Source organism: Osmia bicornis, chromosome 2, assembly GCF_907164935.1.
Source record: "Osmia bicornis bicornis chromosome 2, iOsmBic2.1, whole genome shotgun sequence".
NCBI lineage: Eukaryota > Metazoa > Arthropoda > Insecta > Hymenoptera > Megachilidae > Osmia > Osmia bicornis.
In genome coordinates, this window is record NC_060217.1 from 12487364 (window position 1) to 12504122 (window position 16759).

At 43.0% G+C, this 16759-nt stretch overlaps 1 protein-coding gene across 6 annotated transcripts in view; it reads right to left on the reverse strand.

The window, feature by feature from the left end:
• Nucleotides 1-16759, reverse strand: part of LOC114879295 (mitogen-activated protein kinase-binding protein 1) — a 54446-nt gene that overhangs the window by 33933 nt on the left and 3754 nt on the right. For all 6 annotated transcript variants that reach the window (XM_046290179.1, XM_046290176.1, XM_046290178.1 and 3 more), the window contains exons 2-3: nt 11203-11239; nt 1657-1809 (exon numbers count right to left, since the gene is read on the reverse strand). In XM_046290179.1, the coding sequence (XP_046146135.1) occupies nt 1657-1740 (84 nt within the window). In that variant the 5' untranslated portion in view covers nt 1741-1809; nt 11203-11239. The remainder of the gene's footprint in view (nt 1-1656; nt 1810-11202; nt 11240-16759) is intronic.

Here is a 16759-nt window from a genome sequence, read left to right on the forward strand (position 1 = left end):
ATTTCTCGACCCAGTACACAGTTGCATAACTTCCAATGCAATCTCCTCCATTTATTCGCCACTTTCGAGGATGTCTAATTAATTGTAATCATTATACACATTTTCCTTCTCGTCGACACCGATTAGAAGACGGTGGAGTATCTCGTCAGACGGTGAATGGCATTGGCCCTTAGGAGAAAAAGTAAAAGCAAAGGGTTCACGGGCTCAAGTGTGTCGAACTCGGTCAACGACCTGCACCAGCTGCGAGCAGTACACCTGTTTCACCGCTGCATCGTTAATGAATTTCTCCAACTTCTGATCGAACGAAAAAACCAGTTCCAAATTCGAGACCAACTTCCCGTAATTCTAACCGATTGCGAAAGTAGGAAATACGTAATTTTGAACGAAACAATAGACACCTTTTAAACTGACTGGCTGAATGTCAAGAGACTCTTCAATTTAGCCGGAGTTTTAATTACGAATTTTACGGAAGCGTTTTTTCGAAGGTAACGAAATGCAACGGGTTTCAAAGCGGATTGTTAGGAGGAATAATAGAAAGCGACAGAGTCGAGTTGCTCCGAAAAGATTAGCGAGGACAAACCGGTGAACAGCGCGCAGCTGATAATTCTCGCCTTTCCACCCACGCGTTCATTTACACACAATCGTGATTTCGGAGCACGCGTGGGTGCGCTGGGACATATTTCGGTCTACCGTCGAAATTTATCTTCAAAACTAACAGTCTTAATTATTATTTTTTAATTTTTAATCAATTGAATTGTCGGGTCAGAGAAATAGAAAATTATTTAAATTTTAGGCATCATTTTCAACAGCTTCCCTCAATTTCCAAAAATTCAGTAGCTCGAAAGGTATTCATTTTTAATGAAATAAAATTGAATAATTAAAATAAGACACCAAATTAATTATCAACCTAGAGTGTAATAGTCTCTAATGTAACCGAAAGGAGGCGCCTGTCGTCGTAATCCCTGATGCACAGTGTGCACTTGGTAAGGAAGATTGTCCGTTTATCGGCGACCACTTGTTTCAAACGATTCTAACGATGCAGCAGAATTTCTATAAATTGCAAATGCACTTTTCTATTATAACATCCTTGCGCAATTAATTGCATTACGGATCAATATTTTATGTTCATTAATTTGTTTCTGAAAACATATTTATCTCATTAAAATTATTAGAATTCTAATACTGTGTTGAAAATAAAAATAAAAATTAATATATTCCGGTAAATCAGGTAGAGGTGAAGGAAGATGACAAAAGGTGTTACGCGAGAGACGATGCAACAAAGGTAAAGCGAACGCAACTCGAGAAGGAACTCCGTCGAGAGGGAAAGCGGCGAAGAGACGAGGGAATTTTCTACAAACTCAACTCTCGAGATGCACTTGCAGCTGCAAGTGCAACGCGAGTGCATACCTGGCTGCTTTGCCAAGGCGATCGACACATATCAGAAAGCGAAGCAACTATGATCGAGTGGTGGAAAAAAGGAGACTCTGGTGACGTCAATCCGGTGCAGCTGCATCGTCGAGGATGCATAATGCGCATCCGGCGTGCATCGAGAAATCGACACGCTCGAGCTACGACTATTGTCTCCGATTAATCTTGCATACAGGGTGTCTCAAAACCGATGCACCGAGTCAAGAAAATATTTCAACGTTCGCTTACCCTGTCCTGAATCCTGACGTTCTCCTGACCCCTTTTCAGGCTAGGAGCCCGCAGTACCTTGCTCGTAACTGGTGGTTCCATCATGATGGTATCGCTTCTATCTCTCGTCAGGAGTTCATTCCTGAAGGAGACTCGATTCTCTCACTCCATATTCTGAAAAAAGAAAAAGAAACACGGGTTTCAGAGAAATCGTTCCAGGACAAAGAGGCTAAATGCGTCTAACTGTGCAAAGGTACCGTATTTCCAGCGACGCGGGTTAATTTTCAGAATAGAATCTAATTACAAGATAATGAACGACCATTACGGAAAGTTCATAGAGGAGGAGGAATCATCCTCGTGAATCGGGGATCCGCGTTCCCAGAGTCGTTCGCGAGGGACAATCAAGGGGCGAGGTCGACATTCGAGGAATCCCTTAGCCAAGCTCCGACTCCTTCTACCTGTTCTCCTGCATTATCTTCCGTTAACTCGCCTGCATACCGTTATCCATTCCACCAGCTGTACCGGTCGAGCTGGAATTCACGCGTAGGTCTGCATCTCCCACGATCCAGAGACACCAACTCTCCCAACACCTTTACTTTTACTCTTACTTTCGCCCTGATGCGTTTACAGCTGGATCCGCCTAACCACCCTTCACCGAGTCACGCGATATCGCGTGGCGAACACAGGCCGCGATAACGTCGACCGTGAATTATAAGATACTTTTCCTACTATAGTAACCGAGAGAAGGGACACGGATACGGCTTCCATCGTCGCCAGAGAGCAGTCTAACGCGACACGAAATCAATAAAGCGCGATATTAACCCCTCGTTTCTTATAGCAACGTCAGCAAATGGTAAAGTCGACTACTATCCCGGAATTTTCGGGGCAGGATCCAAGAGGAGGAGACCAATCAAATTTCTATTATTCGCTCCGTCGCCAAAGTAGCTACTCGATGAAAGTTTTAGCACTGAGAAGCTTTCAAACCATCCTAGGTTAAAAGGAAACTTGCAAATCGCAAAATAGTCAACTGGGTTATCTCAAAACTATCATACCGCAATTTGGAACTTCTATATATTCGACCGCCAGCGAGAACACTGATCCATAGATCACCTCGTCGCCACCTAGCGGTCCCCAGTACGAAACCAAAGGTGTCCGGGGAGACGAAAACCTCTTCCCCTTTCACAAAACGCCTTAGGTAATTTATATTTCTAAAGGCAAGAAGAGGGACATAAAAGACAAAGTGACGAAAACCAGACCCAAAGGGTTTTTATTATACATTCTAATAAACAATATTCATTTACGTCACCACAGGATTAATGGTAAAAAAATGGTCCTAGTACCTTGTCCGTTAGGATTTACGAGCCTGCCGAGGCGGAATGGAAGGTGCGAGCTGCGTGGTTAAACGCGTCTTTAACAGACCGTTGATGAGCTTTGTCCATTAATACGTATCCGATGTGCCGCGTTGCTACGATGAGAAGGAGCTGGCCGGTGGCCAAATATTCGAAAAATCGACGAGGACAAGGGAGCTCGCGGTATTCCAACGGGATCGGGTATCGTCGATTCGATGAAAGTTAACGCCCTGTTCCTATGTTCCTACAGGCGGTGACAAAATTTTCGAGGCTAACGAGAGAAAAGGTGTCTCGAACGATACTAAAATTGTCAAGAAAATGTCGGGAAAATGTTCATCCAGGTATCGAGAAGTTTTCAACTTTCTGTCTGTTCCCCTTTAATGCTCAGCTTCCCGTTTCTCGCTATCTCTTTCTAATGAAAGGGTAAAACTTGGCGAGCTTGTATATCGGCGATACGAGTACGGGCTCGGTATTTTATTTCCACGTTTGGCACAGGCTCAACAAATCCTCGTCCCTACACGAAAAACTACTAGTTAGGCTTCTGTTACCGATTCAGGGGCGACTTTCTTTTCAATCTGCATGCAATCGTTACCGCTTTAATAATACAGGAAAAAGAAGCGAAAAAAGATGAAAAAGAATTTTTATACAAGGTTACCGTAATCGCGAGGAAACTTAATCAAACGCGTTACGCTTCTTTTCACGAATCATTGCCTTGGATAAATTCAAGGTGGAACTAATTACGTGGCATCGATCAAACGGTTCGCCGTTCGAATGTCATCGATTGCCTATTCGTCATTGAACCCGTCCCTCATGGTAAATGGTGCATCACCAAACTGTCCATTATGTTCGTTCGGCAGACAGGTCGTTGCTCTAGATACGAAGCAAACCGAATACTTAATCGATTCGTTAGGTCAAATAATAGTAGCTTATTAATTTCAATAGAAACACACGTATGCTCTTTAATGCGCGAGAAGGTCGAGTTAGATCGATTTCCGTTGCGATTATAAATTGATCCATTGTTTTTCATCCGATCACTCGATACCTCGGCAGGAAATCGATTTTCAATAGCGTATCAATTATCAAATGTATCGCTTTGATAGTTTCATTTACAAATTAGATATTTGCTCTGATTTCTAATGCGAAATAAAAAAATCTCTTCAAGATTTTAGGCTAGCTGTGATGCTGGCGAAAGGTGTAAAGATTAAAAAATCTCTTAATTAATCCCTTGTTCAAACCCACTTCGATCCGCTGGAAAGGAACACTCCGGAAGTAAGTTTCGCGTTGTTACGTAAAACAAGCCGAGTGTCCGCGAACAGACGCATCGCGACAGCTGCAAGGGAAGGCGAACGCATCTTTCGTCTGGCCTGAATCAGTTTCAAAGCGCGTGAAAGCGCAAGTGGTCGAAAAGCTCGGTGAAATTTCGGCATCCGGCGTTTCGCAATAAACATCGCGCGAAATCTCGTTTAAACGTCCCACGGCGGTTGGCTAACGAGAAAAACACGCGGAATTACTAGGACCGCCGCGATATTACTTCATGGACCGGAACTTCTAGATCTCCCTATGAAAGCCGCTACGTTTCGTCTGCGTTTTCACCGGAACGCATTTGCATTCGTGGGACAGCGCCGGTGAAATTCGATATACAGAGCTATCCGTTTTGTTCGCACACGTGGGAGTTATTGCGAATTTGCAAACAATTCGATCGTTGGAAATATTTGAAAAATTTCGAGGAATATTATTAATACGGCTAGTTTGAAATGGAAAATTTTTAGGGGGAGCAAATGTAGGAGTTATTGCGAATTTGCAAACAATTTGATCGTAGCAAATATTTTGAGAAAGTGGAATAATTTTAATTAGAAGATTCTTAGGGAGCGCAATCTTCTTCGGCTCGATATCTCGAACAATAGGCCGAAGGAAAAGGGAACTGCAGCGATGTTAATTACTAAAGATAATGTCGGGCGGCCTAGTTTGCGAATCGGTCCCGCATTAGCAGGGATTTTGGCACATTTCCATTTGAATTACGGCTAATCCGACGACCACTCCGCAAGCGTTTACAACGAACGCTAAAGCCGCGACAATGTTCTACGATGAAACCCTTTTCAAACAATTCTAATATCCACCAGTTGTTCTCCAGAATACTTGATACTGAAGAAACGGCAAAGATTTCGAATGACAGAACAATTCTTCACGGTGATTAATTCCCCTATAAATTTTCCAATTATTCGATTTCTACAGCCTTAACGATGACACGTGATTTCACTTTTATCCATCATCGAATAAAATCGTGAGAATGCCCGGTAAGAGCTCCATAAGAAGATGTATCACACGTCAAATGGTAGTTAACCAGTGTGTACATCAATTTCGCGTTAAACGTTGCGTACAATAATGGGCAAGAATGGAAGGTAAGTAGCACGAGATACGTTTTTCCACGCCGCTAATTTCATTCATCGCGTTAACCCTTTGACAGGGAGGTGCGTGTACAGTATCGAGCAAAGTAGACTTTCTCGATGTTCAAACTGCTTAATAAAATTGCGTGCAGCTAAATTAATTATGAAAATATATTTTACGGAAGAGAAACTTCGCTTTCTGAATGAAGTTTACGATCAAAAAATGAATTAATCAGCACTGATTTCCGAGGTAGGTTTCGCAATTTTTCTGTAATATCAAATGCGTGCGAGATCGATTGAAATATCTAACGAATAGCGTGAGCAAAGTTTGAATGAGTTTTATCGATGCAGTAAAAGAAAAAATGGTAACAACTGGCGTAACGTGACATAACGCCGACTAAAGATAGCAACAACGTGGCGAGTATAGAAATTACATTTACGTAACAAATACAGCGTGCAGGAGAACGAAGGCGTAGAAACAAGAGTGCAGCTGGCGTTGGGGTTCGCTCTGATTCGAAAGGTTAACCAGCGAGTTTCGTAGACTGGTCGCAGACGCAGCGAAAGTACACCAGATTCTCCATTAACCGAAATGGTAAAAAAAGATGAAGGACTATGAATAAATGTGACTCTCACTTTTCTTACGATTATTCGAAATTCTCGCGCCACAATTAATCTGACACGAAAATAATTGCAAGGCTGCAAATAGATAAAATTAAGTTAACTTCTACGCAGAGTAGAACCTTGGTAGTTGCATAAAAACGGGACTGGAAATGCATGCAAGCACGGAGGTTCCTGCGATTAACCTTTCCACCGTGCGAGATAATTACAATAAAATGCAAATCTACACTTTGCTACGGAACATAACTATTGAGAATAGAATATATTTTGAATTCTGAATTTTTCCACTCTGCGATTTTCTCTTCCTTGACGCAGGCTCCAGACCGGGCCATATCACTTTCATAAATAAACTACTTTTCTCTGCAAATCGATTGAATTCAATCTTCATTCGATAATTAAAGATCTGATTTTTTTTGAGGAAAAGGAGAAAAGCGGTGTAAAAAAGTAGGAGAAGCAATGGTACGTATCCGAGGATTCTTTGAAAATCAATTGTTTATACAACTATTGTTCGGCGCATCGTGGAAGTGGAAACAACGAAATGTACGCGGTAAAAAGAAGTCGTTCTTCCGGCCACCGTGTGAATCCTCGGCAACAACAAACCTAGACCCGATGGGAGATCACCGGTGGAAGGCTTTCACCGTTCTCCGGAACCGGAAGCAGCTAACCCAATTCGCCAGCACGCAAAGGCTTCTTATCGGTTCGCCATGCGATTAGACTTTGCCTAAACGCGGCAACGTAACGCGATCGATCGTTAATCGAAGCAACTTTTAACCCCGTTTCAAATTTCCATTAAACGCAACTTCGAAGAATCTACTTTCCTGTATAAATTCAATTTTCGATCGTCCTATCAGTCGCAGCGCGCGATATCTCTGTCAAAGACGTGTCAGAAACAGGGAAACATTAATCACCGGGGGGAACAAAGCGCACGGTGGCAATCGCGGATTTCGCCAACTATCCATCGCGTCGGGCTGTCAGCAACACGTACAGTTAAATGTATAAAGGGAGCGTGAGAATCACGGCGACCTACTGCGAGGAAAGGTACGACGAATCGGCGAATGTTAGATCCACTCAGCTACGAGTAGACACGCGATTCCAATTAGCCCCGGCTGCGTTAGCTGACCGTCGAATTGAGAAAGGCAAACATGGCCGAACAGATTGACGTTTTACATAACAATCTCGATCACCATTCTCGTTTTATCGCCGGTTCGACGTAGCCTTATCGCGGCTACCAAACAGAAGATAAACGGTGCCATCTATCTTTCACGCGCTATATCGAAGATAAGGTACAACGCCTTATCTAGGTACCATTTCATCCGGCAGCTACCTGTTCGAACCAATCCTTCCTATCGATATCAAAATTCCTGGTGGACCGAGGAATCGTGTTTCTTTGGAATAAATTTATGACGGACTGTCTTGGGAAAAGGTTTTCCGGGGCTTTGTTATTATTTTCGAAGAGGGCTGGCAATAAAAGTGACGATTACCAGAAGGCAGAGGGTTATTTGCCTCCCTTCCGCATTTTCCCTAAGCCGACCGTTTGACTTTGACGGAAAAACGGCAGAAGGTACCGCCCACGCTTCGCACCATCACCATCTTAATAATAAATGCTATCATTTGTTATCAAGTGTCTCGATCCTTACGCAGCCACGTCACATTCTAACGGTTTGTACTACTTTGTACCTTTTTCCAGCGTAGTTTTTATCGAAGAGGTATTTATCCGGAGAAAGAGAATGGACATTTAACCAGGACATTACGAAACGATCAATCACGCCATTTTCGCGGATTTTACTCTCCGAGTGTCACTCACGTCCTCGTCTATCCTTGAACTCGTCGTTTTACGAGCCACGAAACCGTCCCGTTAATTTACGAGCAGACCCATTACACACCCACGATTGCTCCAACTTTCCTCGCGAAAGCAACGGATACATTGTAGCCGAAAGAAAGGAAGCTTCAATTGGAGATAAAGGTTCGATCTGCGACGCGTATAAATATCCGAGCACGTCGCTAAATCTATCAGGCAACGTGACAAATAAGGCGAAGGATCCGAGAATAATTTGCATTCCATTTTCGCTGTGCCTCGATTCACGGAAAGCTTTCTCTTTCATTCAGCCCGCCAATTACGGGACAATGCGAAATAAATTACACCGCCAGATGAATACATTTGTTCCTCATTAATCGTTGCTGTATAATTAATTAAGATAATGCCCCGCGATCTTCTTTAACCCTTTCATTACACACACAGTCTACAGCGAGGAGGTTAATTTAAATAGAAGAATCGTTTCCATTTCTCGCTAAGTTTCACCACTCGTGCTTCCTAATTCGTTATCCTTCGCATCCGAAATTAATCTAACGAACAAATTATGTTAGAGAGTTTGCAAATTTTTGTTTTCCTACGCAATCGGGAGAAGGATGATCGATAGGAGCATCCGAAAGCAAAGGTAGCCCGGTTTCTGGCGGGTTGGTTCGTTGACCCCCGAGAAAGGAGGAGCGCGTGAACGCGAGTGAACGCGGAACAAAGAATTCCAAGAGAGTAGAGCTTCTCGGGGCCTCGAGAGCCTTTGGAAAAAGGACAGGTAAATGCGGAGGATGGTCGCACAGTTTGTCACTGCCAAGGTCCCCGTAGGATAGCAGTCAGTCGACCGGCTGCTAACCCGCTTCCACTGCATCCTGCCATCCGTTTCTCTCTCTTTTCCTCCTCTTCCAACGACGAACCGAAGAACGTGACCTGCGTGCACAACCTCTTCTTCTCGTCCCGACTATCCGCGGTTAAAATAACCAGCCAGCGAACAAGCATCGACCAACACGATGAATCGATCCTGCCCGCGAGAACCCATCGGATGGCTTTCACGGGGTCGTGCAGGTGACATATTCGTCTCTCGACACCATTAACACCTTTGCTACCGGTGTACAAGCTGACCGTAGGCTTCGCAAAGCTATCTTTAACCTGGCTGTTGAATTTTTTTCTTCATTCACGATCCAAGATCGAGTATCTTTTCCAGAGTAAGCGAGATTAATGGCCCGTAATTGACCAATCTTGCCAGGGAAGCGTTAATTACTAGAAACTCAGCTGCTCGAGGGAGAAAACAATTGCTCCTCGTAACCGGACGATTTCTCGCATTCCACGTGCTTCTTAACCCCTTTGAACTTGACATCACGACTTTCAGTCTAGACTTTCATTAGCAGCCTCTAAAGGAATTTAGATTTTTCAAGCCGATCTAAGGATGACCTCTCCTTCAGTTTCTCGATGATTGATGTACTTTCTCGAGTTATCCTATGTTTTATTTCTTTTATATAAAAAAAAAAAGAAATTTTGATAACGGTAAGATTTCTCATCATAGAAAATTATAGTTTCTAATGTGGAAGATGCTCAGCGCCGAGGTAATTACAGTAATGTGCGAAGCGCGCATGTTTGAAAGAAACAATTTCTCTGGTCTCTATCGGTTATACATATATTACCACAATTTAACATAGTTCACAGTGAAAATATACTTTTCAACGACGTTACCGTCATTAGCATACTTCCTTTTCCTTGCCGCGTACAATCGGTTAACGCTCTGATTAATAGGAAAATGATGGACGGCTTTTGCCACGTTCTCGCCACCTTCCTTTCGATTCTTCTCCAAAGATCCCGAGTTTTTCAACCTTTTGTGTTTCGTCACAGCTATGAAATTATACTTGATAGAATGCACACGGGTTTTGTTCGAAAGAAACTGAAAGGCAACCGGTGTAACGGGATGCAGAGACTGTCTCGTTAAGGAAAAGGATCGACTAAACTCGGAAAATTTCCGCGTGTTGCGCGTCGATGAGTCAACGATCGATTCATCGAAAGCGTCGTCGATCGTTCGCTTTTATCGATACCAACGAGACGTTATCGCGTCGATGAGGTCGTTCAGCGATAATTTAATTAAAGAGCTACAGCCTCGAAACGCAATCAGGTAATCACAAAATTCGTCCCTTTTTCCTTTGAAAATTCCCCGAGGAAAGTTCATTTACGCGTGCAAACTTTCGCCGGAGGAAAAGCCAAACAGTGGACGCAAATTCAGGGTATACGTCACTGGTAAAGGAACTCGCAGGTGAATCGTGCGACGGGAAGTTTGAAAAACGACCGAGAGAGAAGAGGAATAAAAGCTCTGCTTGCCGACCAAACTCAACCTCCTTTTCATCGGGCCAAGACGAGATCCTCGTATCTCGGCGAGAAGTGTTTGCCGTGCAAAGATTATGATAAAGCCAAGAGAAGCTGAACCGAGTCGGCTTCTAATGTTGACGTTACCTCGTTGCACCCTACCTGCTACGGTTTACCGTCCTCTGATAACGAGTTAAACGCGATGCCGCTCCAATTTGCCACGTCCATGGCGATAACTAAATTACAGGCTGCCTTCTAACGAAATTTTCGATGATTAAGAAATTTTTAGATTGGAAAAAAAAATTAGACATCAGAGATAATAAATATTCCTATGTCTAGAGTCCAGATTTGATGAAATATATTGAGGAAAATTAAATTGTCCAGAGTGAAACATAGAGGTTGAATGATTAATTTGAAAAAAAAAAATCAAACATCAGAGATAATAAATATTCCGATGTCTAGAGTCTAAATTTGATGAAATATTTCGAGGAAAATTGAATTGTCCAGAGTGAAACATAGAGGTTGAATGAATAATTTGAAAAAAGGCGTAGCTCGGAGTGACGGAAGAGCAACCGAGCAGGATGCTGATACATTATTAAAAGACAGAACGAATTATCCGGCCGATTCTGTCCGACGGTAAAAGCTAGACAAATAAATTTTCTACGACCGGACGCGGCCAGAAACTGCACGGGAATATAAACCTACGGATTATCGACCCGTTTTCCCGACCCTTCCTTCCTTCTATCCTTCCTTTCCCTGCTGTACCCTTCGCTCCGTACCCTGGCAACATCCCTTAACCGTCCCCTCCGTGCAACGGCACATTGCCAGCCACTCCCGAGACCAATATTGTTTCAATCTCGATAATTCTTTTAATTAAACTCTACCCAGGGAACGTTTACCTTCCTCTACTTCGCCGTCTATTTATTTCTTAATGAAGTTACAATGATATTCTTTAAAACGGCAAGGGTGACCAAGAAATTTTCGTATCACCATCTTACGAAATATTTCTTATAAAAATATCGTAGATCGTATGCAAATCGAGCCTGATGGAAAGATACGGAAATGAAGCGGAATAAATAAATTCTCGAGGACTTACCGCAGGCTTTCCGGTCGAATATCGCGTCCTGCGCAACCTGCAACAAAATAACATCATATTTCAGAATATTCGACACGCAACAACGATACAGAGATATGGAAATGCGGTTTCCATAGGAAATACATTCGCAGTTGATTCTAGAATAGGTATACAATATATTTTTTCTTCGTTGAACGAAAAGATTGCGAGCGTTGTTCAATTATTAATTTTCGTCATGGATTTTGCGATATCGTTACGGTTCATATACAGCATTCAACGCGATTTCTATGCGTCCTAATTAATTTGCCAGAATTCTAAAGTTTATTACGAACAGTGTTCCTAACGATGCAAGTGCACCAAGGAACGACGCGACATACGCGAAACCGTGCAGCGAGCTCGGATTTCCTGCTCACCTTGCTAGAAATACCAAGTTAGACGCGGATTTTCTCGAAAATATGGCCAACAATCGCGTCCGAAGCTCTGACGGAAGAAGGAACGATCTACGATCATGGGAAGAACCTTTCGAGCGAACGCGAATCTACCTGTAGATTAGTCATTAAACGAAACTCGCGGAGCTGATTGCTCAAGCGACAGATAAGAGGAAATGTGTCAGCGGTGAAACAATTGCAGGTTTAAACGTTGACACAAGTTTTGTTGAATTTGCGAATCTCAGATAACGGAGATGACGTTACGATGCTCTCTAACGAGGCGTTCAAGTGTTATCCCAGTGATCGACAGAAACCCCTGAGGGGATCGATCCAACGTTACCATGAAATATACGCGCGTTTGACCGACCTTCTGTCCAGTGAATGGTTTCGTTGTGCCACTTTTGCCTCTTCTTTTTCGAGCTGTTCTCGGAACGGTGATGGATGCACCGTATGTTGTGTTAGAAACAGCGATATCGGTCGGAAGTTGGAAAAATTATTAGAAATTTATGATAGGTGCAGCGAGTATCTGATTATTGTCACAATTTGATAGAAGCTGATAATTGAAAGCAATAGATAGTAAGATAGCAAGGCAACAAATCGTGACATTCCTATCGATATTGTATATAAATAGTGATTTATATACAAATTCATTCAACCATAGATAATTGTAAGTTAGGTGCTCGTGGTATTATTTTGGCAAAGTGGGACACAAAGACAATTAATGCCTTTTTGATAATATTTTGCATTTAATCATTAATGTTGTTATTATTCTAATTATTGACCGACTAATTATTAATTAAATTATGTTGAATGAAAATAAATTTATTTGAAAGTACTTGTTTATTTTTATCTATTCCTAATCGGATTAGAAAATTGTCGAGTTTTTCTAATCCGTAGATAACGATAACGCAATATTTTTCTTCTGTCCCACTCTGCCGAAATAATACCGCGATATCGGTCGGAAGCTCGAAAAATTATTAGAAATTTATTGTAACAATTCGATAGAAGCTGATCAATCACTGTTCGAAAAGAATAACGCGGAAGATGCGTGCCGCAACGAGTAAATCGCGTTATCAACGTAAACATTCGTACCGCGTTGCTCGAGATAAGAGGCGGATTATCATTTGAGGTCGTTTCTAATCGCAAGGTATTTCCTCGATTTCAAATAATGACCAGCCATATTGTAATATCTACCTGTGTTTCCGTTCGTATTCGCGCAGCCTTGAGGTATACTTTCATCCTTTAACTAACAATTGGCAACAGAAAAAATTCCTTTTCTCATTGATATTCGCAATTACACTTTTACTTCAATTTCGCATTTATTCAAATTTAAAGACAGCCATACTTTTAATTAATTCCATCAGTGTAGTCGATCTTTTGAACGAAAATAATTTTGGTCCAGAAATTGGTAAACCGGTTTCGCTCCAAATCCCTGTTGAATTAATATCGAAAATTACCGGGTCCCGCGGGTAAACGGAGGTCGAAAAGGGTAGCAAAAGGAGTGTCACTAAAAATGACTCGTTTCGACGGACTAGGTGAAAGGAGATTAAGTGGTATAAAAGGCTGGCCGAGTGGAGTCGTAGCTTGCCGGTGAGTAGCTACTCGACGCCGACGCCGCGACGCACGCACCTGGAAATAGCTGCACCGTTAAATAACACCGTCCGTTTAATAGTTTTTCTTTTTCTTTCCCCGCCGTGTTTGCACAGTTGAAGGAAATTGAACTGTCGCTGTATTACTGCAACTACCACCATTAACCCGACCGTTTAATTTTTCATCTCCAACACGAACGGTGCAAACTATTCGGGTTTTAGAATAAATACAGGAAATAACGCGAGGGATAGGTCGAAGCACGAAATACCGTGGAAGAATATGTACTTGTCAGTTTCGAGAGGATCAGAGTGGAAACCGAAAATGCCTGGGTGTCGTTGCGTCGGAGGAAAGCATTTCGGCGTTTGCCTGTGATTTATGTCGAGACTTTAATTAACGTCATACTTTTTCAACCGACCAGCTTCCCTCGAAAATACCCAGCGTCGCCGATCTATCTTCGAGGAAAGGTCGTTTAAATAGACGAGAGCCATCTATAAATTTCCATCTCGATTGCCATCGTTTTTACATTTTCAAAGCTCCATTCGAACCCCCGTAAATTATCTAAAGCAAATACGCGCGATAAATAATTAAGAATACAAAGGATTCGCGTGCCCTCCTGTAAATTCTAAAAGGGAAGATCGTTAAATTCAACTGCACTCGTCGATCGATTCAGATTTTCGGGCAAAGAGCGAAGAGGAGGTACTCGTTTAAAGCTCAGCCGTAATTACTCGCAGTCGATTATACCGTAGAGTATCGAACCGAGGGAAACGCACTCGAATCACGCGGGAATTTTTCCTTTGCCGAACGACCAGGGTTATTTTCAGTCCATCTCCTCGCAAACCAACCACCACTCTCTTACCCAACGAATCTACAAACATTCGGGGAAAGAAACGAAGATTACACCAGTGGCTTTGGATATACACACGGAATCGACAGAGTTTAGAGAGCTAGAAACTAACCATGACTGCTGCCTTGTTTCATTTCAACCCCCTTTCTCATTTTCTATTTCTACGAAGAAAATGAACGCTTAGGTTCCTTTCAAAATTATAACACTCCAAGTTAATTGGGAAGAAATTTGATAAAAATCGTGTGTTTCACGCGGGGGAGGACGGATCGAAACTGTTCCAAGGGATTTCCGTCCAAGGTATTCGATGTTTCAACGCCTCAGGTATTCCTGTTTCTCGTCGAGGCAGGTAGAACGTGTATCGCAGTTCCTTGGAACCTCGAGGCGCACGTTCTCCGCGTGACGATAAAAACGTAGCACGCTTAAATCGTGTTCTGCCTTTCGAACGCGTCACCCAACCCCTCCGGCACCCATCGATCCTCTTTCATCTGTGTTTTCACGTGTCTGACTTGCTTGCCTTGCATCGCGCGACGACAGGCTTCCCTCGTTTATCCAATCGAAATTCATCTTTTTTTAAATGAAACTCGTCCGATGTTTATTTATTTATTCGTTACTAAACGGGATTAACCCTTTGATGGAAAATTTAACAGAAATAATTTGGAGAACCTCCGTGTATATTCAGAAACATGGTACAAGATGTATATTTATTCGAATTTCAATTTTGCCACGGTGCGAAGGGCTGTTAAAAACAAGAGTGAAAATCGACGTTCGAAGAGTTACAAGAAGGGTTGTCTTCTCGAAGACCGAATGATCTGGAGCGCGACGAGGAAGAGGTCAGGTGGGCTTTGACAAGGTTGACGGTTTCGCGGGCTCAGCGAAAAGGGGAAACCATAAATGATAATAAGATGGAAGCATCTGCGCGGTACGAGCCGAGAGGAAAAGGCAGCCAGGTATCGAACGAACAAACGGACAGACAGACGAGACAGGGTTGAAGGGTGACGTAGGCATGGCAACCACCATTCCCATCCATTCCCATCCATCCCCATCGAGTTTACAGTGTATCGAGTGTACGGGAAATCTGACACGGAGTCACGCTAAAAATACGCCCCGCCTGTTTATACGGGTCTCTCTGCACACCTATGCCCCGTTAACGCCCTGTCTAATGTCGAAACTTGACCACCAAAAGAAAAATCCTGTATTTTTCATGAATAAAAGATCAACCCCTATGACGCAAAGGTTCCTTCTTTCCTCCTCGTCCGTTATCCTCGTTTCGTTCTATTTTCCTTTCGTTTACATCTCCGCCAGTTAATGGCACGCGTCGACTTACTGCATCTTTACTATCCACTGCGGTGAACGCTTTACGATCGGCACAGTTGTTCACGGTTGTTCACCCCGGGGAACATCGCGCGTATCCCTCTGGATGTATCAACTTTCGCGAAATATCACAAACCTCCTCCCTCTGTTTTTCCGCGCGACACTTTATGCCAGCCACTTTCTGCCAGCGTTCGGATTAAAAATAATGCCAACCCCGGGGTACTAAACGTCCCGCGAAAAACACGGGAGCATTTTACGAGCTGCCCGAAACGTCGCTTCTCGTTTTTCTTCGTTTGGAGAACTCCTCGGAGGACTCGTCTTGGGAAGATGAGAAATTAAATAATGGAGAACCTAGGCCTTCGGTGACTCGGGGAATTTTGGGGTGGAAGTCGAAAAGCAAGTTCGAAACGAGAATTCACCGTTCCTCTTGTGATTCAAACGAAGATGAATCACCGACAGGGAAAAAACGAGAGAAAGGAATGTACGAGCAGGAATAAAGGAACATTCTTTCGGTGAAATGCGATAGAAAAGGGTTTAATTGCAACTAAATAGCGTATCTGAATCGTGTGTTAAAAAAGAATCGAGTTTTAAACAAAGACGATCTATTTGTGCAGCAATTAAGCCGATTCGCGTGTAAATTACCAGCTTCCGAGTTCCTCAGGACGAGCGAACTCGGTTGATGGTCAGCAAAAAGGAAAGGCTCGATGTACCTAATTAAATCGTACTATAATAGTTCGGAACGAAAAGTTTGAGTATCACCTAAACGGTGCGAAGCGCGAGCAAGATTTTCCGTATGCAAAGTGGACTTCTTAGGAAAGAGCAAATTCTCTTGTTCGAACGATGAACTAAGAAGTCAGCGGAGCGAGTTAGCCGGCGAGCTACAGAAATTTTTGCATGTCGCTTCACGCATCGACGAGTCATCGCGCAATAAAAGAATTCTCCGGCTTTCCCGTTTCTTCCGCTCCGAAGTCTCATTGTTTCTCTGCCGGTGAAACACCGTTTCGCGAAGATGGTACCCGTGTTAGAGCCTTCCATTTCCTCTCGCGAGCACCGTTCTGATTCCTCAAAATTCGGATGAAAGACTTTTGTCGCGAGACTCGAGCTCCGTTGTTCAATTAATGCGAAATAGAGAAGGAAAACGCAAAGTTTCAAGGTTCGTTATAATCTTCTCATGGAGATGGAACGTCGGTACCGGAAATCGAGCCTCCGTCTTCCACTTATCGCTTATGGTTAATTCGCAAACATCCTTGCTTCCAAGATCCCGTCGTTAATTTTATTAGATCTTGAGATCCCACGCCATTAGCACTATCGCACGATTTCAAACTAACAAAGGCGTGTACGTTTCTCGAAAGCATACGAACTCTATAATTCGTTAGACTAAGGGAGAGAATTAAGGTGAAAAAGA